The sequence below is a fragment of the Callionymus lyra genome, chromosome 7 (assembly GCF_982586985.1).
Source record: "Callionymus lyra chromosome 7, fCalLyr1.hap1.1, whole genome shotgun sequence".
In the NCBI taxonomy this organism is placed as follows: domain Eukaryota; kingdom Metazoa; phylum Chordata; class Actinopteri; order Syngnathiformes; family Callionymidae; genus Callionymus; species Callionymus lyra.
This window is the reverse complement of record NC_141824.1, coordinates 9,544,551-9,552,879: the sequence shown is the minus strand read 5'-3', so window position 1 is coordinate 9,552,879 and position 8,329 is coordinate 9,544,551. Positions and strand designations below refer to the sequence as shown.

At 36.6% G+C, this 8,329-nt stretch overlaps 1 protein-coding gene across 1 annotated transcript in view; it reads left to right on the top strand.

The window, feature by feature from the left end:
• The first annotated feature begins 7,427 nt into the window (after positions 1-7,427).
• The window catches only part of rap1gap2a (RAP1 GTPase activating protein 2a), a 49,101-nt gene continuing 48,199 nt past the window's right edge, over positions 7,428-8,329 (top strand). Inside the window, exon 1 of the mRNA XM_087795148.1 lies at positions 7,428-7,833. Coding sequence (XP_087651274.1) covers positions 7,706-7,833 — 128 coding nt within the window. The 5' untranslated portion in view covers positions 7,428-7,705. The remainder of the gene's footprint in view (positions 7,834-8,329) is intronic.

Genomic DNA, 8,329 nt, shown 5'->3' with positions numbered 1-8,329 from the left:
GGTAACAGTTGAAAATTGTTTGATTAAACTTAAATATTGTTTGATTATAGTTAAAAGTTGTTCTATTATAGTTGAAATTGTTTGATTATAGTTGAAAATTGTTTGATTTTAGTGGAAAATTGTTTGATTATAGTTGAAAATTGTTTGATTATAGTTGAAAATTGTTTGATTATAGTTGAAAATTGTTTGATTTTAGTGGAAAATTGTTTGATTATAGTTGAAAATTGTTTGATTTTAGTGGAAAATTGTTTGATTATAGTTGAAAATGGTTTGATTATAGTTGAAAATTGTTTGATTAAAGTTGAAAATTGTTTGATTATAGTTGAAAATTGTTTGATTAAAGTTGAAAATTGTTTGATTATAGTTGAAAATGGTTTGATTATAGTTGAAAATTGTTTGATTAAAGTTGAAAATTGTTTGATTATAGTTGAAAATTGTTTGATTAAAGTTGAAAATTGTTTGATTATAGTTGAAAATTGTTTGATTTTAGTGGAAAATTGTTTGATTATAGTTGAAAATTGTTTGATTATAGTTGAAAATTGTTTGATTATAGTTGAAAATTGTTTGATTTTAGTGGAAAATTGTTTGATTATAGTTGAAAATTGTTTGATTATAGTTGAAAATTGTTTGATTATAGTTGAAAATTGTTTGATTTTAGTGGAAAATTGTTTGATTATAGTTGAAAATTGTTTGATTATAGTTGAAAATGGTTTGATTATAGTTGAAACATGTTTGATTAAAGTTGAAAATTGTTTGATTATAGTTGAAAATTGTTTGATTATAGTTGAAAATTGTTTGATTAAAGTTGAAAATTGTTTGATTATAGTTAAAAATTGTTTTATTATAGTTGAAAATTGTTTGATTAAAGTTGAAAATTGTTTGATTATAGTTGAAAATTGTTTTATTATAGTTGAAAATTGTTTTATTATAGTTGAAAATTGTTTTATTATAGTTGAAAATTGTTTGATTAAAGTTGAAAATTGTTTGATTATAGTTGAAAATTGTTTGATTATAGTTGAAAATTGTTTTATTATAGTTGAAAATTGTTTGATTAAAGTTGAAAATTGTTTGATTATATTTGAAAATTGTTTGATTATAGTTGAAAATTGTTTTATTATAGTTGAAAATTGTTTGATTATAGTTAAATATTGTTTGATTATAGTTGAAAATTGTTTGATTATAGTTGAAAATTGTTTGATTATAGTTGAAAATTGTTTGATTTTAGTGGAAAATTGTTTGATTATAGTTGAAAATTGTTTGATTATAGTTAAATATTGTTTGATTATAGTTGACAATTGTTTGATTAAAGTTAAGTATTGTTTGATTATAGTTGAAAATTGTTTGATTAAAGTTAAATATTGTTTGATTATAGTTGAAAATTGTTTGATTTTAGTTGGAAATTGTTTGATTAAAGTTGAAAATTGTTTGATTAAAGTTAAATATTGTTTGATTATAGTTGAAAATTGTTTGATTTTAGTTGGAAATTGTTTGATTACAGTTGAAAATTGTTTGATTAAAGTTAAGTATTGTTTGATTATAGTTGAAAATTGTTTGATTAAAGTTGAAAATTGTTTGATTAAAGTTAAATATTGTTTGATTATAGTTGAAAATTGTTTGATTATAGTTGAAAATTGTTTGATTAAAGTTAAGTATTGTTTGATTATAGTTGAAAATTGTTTGATTAAAGTTAAATATTGTTTGATTATAGTTAAATATTGTTTGATTATAGTTGAAAATTGTTTGATTAAAGTTAAATATTGTTTGATTATAGTTGAAAATTGTTCAATTAAAGTTAAGTATTGTTTGATTATAGTTGTATAGATAGTATAGATGAAAACAGTTGAAACCAGATCATAATTATTTCCTCATGAATATAAATTAAAAGGTGATTAAAGACTAAGTTTACTGACTCTTTACTTACTCTAGGTGTGTTGCTCAAATATCCCTCCCTGAAAACCGTGTGGAACTGGTTTGGCTTGATATCGGGAGGAAAAGACAAATATTTGAACATATTTTGTGTGTTTGTGTGTGTGTGTGCGTGAGTGTGTGTGTGTGTGTGGTTTCTCAGCAGCCGTTGTCAAGGTCGTTCTTGTCCAGCGTTCGCTCACTTAGCAAGAAGCTATTTCTCTGCAGGCATCTTGTCAGGGAGCAATTGGTCCTCTTTGTCAAAAGTTATCTTTGCATGTGTGTGTGTGTGCGTGTGTGTGTGTGTGTGTGTGCGTGTGTGTGTCTGGTAATAGAATAAGCAGCAAATTGGGTGACACTTGTAGAATGGCAGCTGTTTGTTTTCAAGACATTTGAGAGGCTGCGAGACGACATAAGACACTGCTTGGCACCATCGAGGCATAGTTTTGTGTGTCTGTGTGTGTGTGTCTGTGTGTGTGTACATGTTGGTGTGTTTGTGCATGTTTTGTATTTGTGTATTATATTTTCATGGTCATTGTCTGTGTGATTGTATTTGTTTGTGCATTTTGGTGTGAGTGTGAAAAGCTACAAATATAAATGACTTACTTACTAACTTACTTGTTATGGGTGCATGTGTGTGTTTTGAAGTGTGTGTGTGTGCGTGTTGGTGTATTTGTGTGCTTAATTATAACTGTGTGTGCCAGTTGGTGTTTGTTGGGTTGTGGGTTTGTGCGTTTAGGATTGTGTGTGTGTGTGTACGTGCTTATGTGTATTTGTGAATGCTTTTGTCTGTGTGTTTGTGCATTTGTGTTTTTGTGTGTGTGTGTGTGTCAGTTTGTCTGTTTGCTTGTTTTGGTGTGTGTGTGTTTGTGCATGTTAGTTAGTGTGCTTGTTTTGGCAAGTGTGTATGTGTTTTGTATACATTTGTGTAATGCATACTAGTTTGTGGGTGCGTGTTGATTAGTGTGTGTATGTAAGTGTGTGTATCCATGATCATAGGATGTTGACAAAGCTTAATTGTGCGTTTATAAAACGGAGAAACTCGTAAATCGACAACATGAGGAAAACTGTATCTTTGTGAATATTTGTGTAACTCCAGCATTGTGTTGTTATACTGCCGTCTCAGAGGCACATTGGTGGACTTTGGCATGTCAGGACCAATGTCTCACCTGTTTGTGTGTGTGTGTTTGTGTACGTTTGTGTGTGTGTCTGTGTGTATGTGTGGTAAACATGTGGGAAGTCCAGGCCAGTGTGTGTATCCAGACTAACCAGTTAGCGACGTCTCATTTCCCCCCTCGATGACGCACAATAGGACCCAAGTGACAGAACCAAGTGTGTAGGTGTCTGTTTGGGGAGAAGCTTCTCCATGTTTTGTTTTTTTTTTTGTTTTTTTTTAATCAGTGTTCTTTTTCCAGATAATCCCAAGGGTTCACTCGTTTGGAGAGAGTTGCTGTTTGTTTTTCTCAATTTGGGAAAAGGCACAGGTGGCGTCGAGCGAGATAAACATGTTGGAAAAATGTGTCTAAACCAGGCACGAGGTGGAGTTTTCTAATGGCAGTAAATATATATATATATTATAAAAAAACAAACTTTATCTCTGAAGAAGTCTTAGGGGTCCTTTCGCTATATGCTGTTGGCATCAACCCCTCGTTGCCATGGCGCCGGTGACACACAGGAAGTGGAATGCTCAAGGAGAGAAATGGGACGTAGGCATTAATTGTCATGTTTGCTTGCGCCGTTTCCCGAGCTTAATCTATTCCCTCGCTGCTGTTGGACAATTAGCGAAGCGTCTCATCTGCACGGATGTCTCTGTCTCTTGTGTTGAATGATGCATTTCTCTAATTATCCTGCTCGGATGGAGTCGAGGAGTCTCTCGGAACCTTCAAACTAAATCCTCTGCTTCATTACCTTTTATTACCGCCGCTGCCTTTGCACACTTTTGTCTTCAATTTGGACTTTTTTTTTTTCTCAGGACAGGATTTTTGTTTTGTTGTTGTAATGCGCCGCTTTGGTCGCACAGGTTTTAAAATAAATAAATAAATAAATTGTCATTCCTCTTGTAAAAAGCGTGACCTCCTGCAGATTCAATTTCCTCGGTAACCCCTCACCTCGCCAAAGTGAAAATAAATTTGATTCTGATGAGTAAATCGACCAAAGCAAGAGATGAAAAGATGTTTTTTTTAAGATCAACGACGACTGACCTCGCTCTACCGCGAAGTCTTTGAAAAATAAATAAAAATACTTTTCTTTTCAAAAGGATGGATCAAAGGAAGGATGATGAAAATCCACAGATACATCTAAAAATATCATAGTTCAGAGTACTTCGTTTCATGTGTTGTCTCATTTTATGACTGTTTTAATGAACTTTTCTTCCAATAACTATGATGAATCGTTGTATCATATGTTTGTTAGCGTGACGCCTACATGGAATTAAATTAGAGAAGCACAGAGACATTGAAACAAAAAATGTTTTGCTAACAGACATATTCTGACATTCATCCAATTTTTGCAGTCATAGTGCAGGGTTTCCAGAGTTGAGATATATTAGTTTTGGTGACACTCTTTTGTACACAAGTGTACACAGATTCCTCGCTGTTGGACCAATAAAAAGGTTTATCTTGTCTTATCTTATCTTAATGCTTATACGTTTTCAGTGTTATATTATTGTAAGATCTCTTAAATGACCTGTCGTTTCACCATCACCTGACAACAAACTATTTCCTTCAACTGAGAACAATCTCTAAACTTAGGAAAATGATGTTACAACATGATCTGGAGCTTATATTCCATGTGTTTGTGTCTCGTTGAGACTATTGTAACAGTTTATTCTGGTGTCTAAACAAGAAGGATTGTCTCGCCTGCAGTTAATACAAAACTCTGCAGGAAGAATTCTGAGCTGCTCTAGTAGAAGAACTCACATTTCTCCGATCCTTAAAACTCTTCACTGGCTGCCAGTTTCTTTCAGGATCAACTTTAAAATTCTGGTTCTTACTTTTAAATCTATTCATGGTCAGACCTTCCATCAGTGATCTGATCCAGACTTACACCCCAGCTCGGGCACTGAGGTCTGTGGATCAGAATCTACTGATGGTTCCTGAACAAGCTTCAGGACCAGAGGAGAGAAATCCTTCCAGACTGTTGCTCCTAAGCTTTGGAACCATCTCTGTGTTTGATGATCTACTGACTCCTTTGAGAAACATCTTAAGAACTTCTTATTTGTGCTTTTCCCTGACTTTATGAGACTCTTGTGTTTGTCTCAGTGTTATCTTGACCTTTAAAGCATGTATTTTAGCCGTATATTTTGTTTTTGTTTGTTAAAGCGCTTTGTGACCCTGGTCTGGAAAGATCTTTACAAATAACCTTTACTTCCTTTCTTACTGACTAAATCAGAGGTTTTTTTTACATAATACACATTCACTTGGTCTCGTGGTTCATGGTCCTGCAGCCAGTGATTTGTATAGAAGGTATATTTTTGCGTCCATTGTCATCCTGTTGTCCCGGAGACAACCCGTCCAGCTTCCCCCACGGGATTACACAGGTGTTCACAAAACAGGGACAAAGCATTCCGTCTCTCATTTGGGCTTCACACCTCATTAGGGAGGCGTCCAGACGAACGTAACAAAGTGCAGCTGGTTACCCGGCCAGAGGTTGGGGTGTTCGAACCTACGAGGGTGTCTTAAGAACTGCAGTATCTACGTCTGCACACACGGAGAAGGTTGAATAGATAATTGAACCACAACCACAACCACATGAGAGTCAAACCTGGTTATTTTATGTGGTTAGTAGATTCATGTTTATGTCAATGACTATCAAGATGGCAGAGGTAGAAAAGGAAGATAGGAACAGAGATGATGGATGTCAACAATTATTCAGAGACTTTCAATAATAGAAATGATGATGTTAACAGAAATTAAATGGTTTGAAATTGGACCAAGAAGGAGATCATTAGGATAAATGATGTGTAAAAGGACAACATTTTTGCATTTTTGTTTTGCCATGTCCGACAATATTTGAGCTTCCTCTCGTCAAGAATGTCTCTTAGTCTGTTTTTCAAGTGCACGTCCTCATCCACATGTTCCAGTGGTAGTAGAAGAAGATCTGACGGAAGTTAGGAACTCATCGTCCTTAAGTTTCCTTGTGTCCTGATTCGGGAAACATCTCTTGGTTTCTCTTGATCATAAGAACACACTGATGACTTTAATACTATACTAGAAAAGCACAGAGACGGCACAAACCTCTGCCAAGGAGACCATTTCAGATGAATTTATCAAAAATATCGATACGATCAAATGAATAAAACGGCTTTAATTATTTTAGAAAATTGCTCTCTTTTGAAAAGGATGCCAAGTCTGGACATAAGCAATGTTTTAAAAAGTATTTCCCCCAAAATGTTGACGTAAAAATGCTACTTTTAAATAAACTACATACCCAGTCTTTAGCAGGTTTGCGTCTTGGAAGCTTCGTTGCAAGGTCGGTTCGGTGTCACCAAGTGTTTTGAATGGGTTTTGTTTATGATATTTGGGCTGGATCTGGCAACCATTATTAGAAGGCAAAGCTACACACTCTTCCCCCACAATGCAACTGCACTCGACTGTGATGCTTGAGAACCTGAAACTGTTTGTTTTTTTTCGCCGGTTGACATGGAAACATATAAACAGCATTTGAAGTAATCTCCTCTCCTTTTAAAAGTATTAATTTTTTTTTCTCTGATACAATCACTCCTTTTTTCATATAAACGAGAAGTTTCCTAAATGGCAAGTATAAACAAAACAGCGTCGCCCCGGCAACGCTGCATAGGAAAGAGCAGTTTAAACCAAACAAATGGTGAAGGTTGAACGGAATTATTTGACGAAAATTCATTCGCAACTTCATGTGTTCAAGGAAAATATATACGTGCGCTAATTCAAGGATTAATCCAATGTAGAATAAAATGTGTTTTTAAGATACAATTTCCCAGAGGAATCTTTCCAAGGGATAAATAAAGTCGTGTGATTCGAGGGCAAATCCAGAAAGTTGGCAGAACCTGAAAAACAAGTCCATTTATTTGCAGGAGAAATTAAAAAAAAGATTGTCCGGATAAATGAAAACGTGAGACCAAAGCTTAACCGTGGAAGCGAATAATACTTACTAAGTGTATAAATTGGGAAACGCTGTGTTTGTCTTCAAACAGCTGTGCAATTTTCTTTAACAACTGTTTTTCCTCCGCACGGCTCATTACATCCTCTTTTGTTGTCGCGGTTACCTTTTTTTTTTTTTATTTCCCGACGTCCTCGGAATCCGCTCGGCAGGCAGTTGAGATTCTAACACCTTCACATATCTTACACAATTGTTCACGCCTGTGTGTGTGTTAGAGATTAATTCAAAATTACTAACAAGGTAGAAACAGAGGGGGGGGGGGAGAGGGAGACAGGCGGGGGAGAAGCCACCAATGAGGTGCCGGCGGGGGCGGGGCTTAGAGCCCTGGAAGGAGGGAGCAGCAGGGAAAAAAAAAAAGAGGAGCTTGAGAGGGAGGGATGGTTAGGTAGAGGAAGGTACACGGAGAGATGCGGCGAGTCTGTAGCCTTGGTTTCCCTCAGCATGCTGTCGAAGCCTAGATTCGCTGCAGGAGCAGTGGAAGGAGGTTCACCTTGAGCTGCAGGGTCAGGAGTTTGAACCCCCCCCCCCCCACCTGAGACTGGACTGGAGGTGACCTCTCTTTAGCGCATACATCTGGATTAACCGGGACCTGGGACCACCCTGGATCCGTCATCATCGTGAAGTTCGGACCACCTCCCCCCCCCCGCCCCCCCGGGAAGAGAAGATGTCTGAAACCGGAGGGCGAGTGCACAGCAAGAAAGCCGGCATCCGGGCCGCCGTGATCCTCATCGGACTTCTGCACAAGTCCCGGAAAGCCAAGGAGCGAGAGAGGGAGCAGGAGGAGAGCGAAGGGTGGGTGAAAGTCTGCGGATGAGACCTTGTCACTGCTGTGATCACCAACTTTCTTGTTGCTATGTGAGAGAGGAGGCGTCTCTACAGCAGGTATCTTCATTCATCCGTCCGGAACCCAGCCTTTCTGGGTCAGTGAAAACGGACAAAAAGGAGGGAGATCTGTGATTGTTATTCTGTCTCTGGTTTCTCTCCTTCCAAGCAGGGACAGAGAAGGGAGGAGGAAAAAAAAAAAAACAACAACAGAGAATCCAAAGAATTTAACAAGAGAGAAGACGTGAATAGATGACCTTTCCTTTGCCCCTCGTTTTTAATCCTTTGAAATGTAGAACCTGTTGCGGGTTTTTTTGCTGAATCACCAGGGTTTTAAAGGCAACTTTAAAACATGTTACGAGTTCAAAAGGTGAGACAGGCTGGTCTAATAAGCAGATTTTCTCACGAGCAGGAGGGCCCAGAAGAACTTCACTTTGTCGCAGTCACTTTACAAGGGAACGTTCAT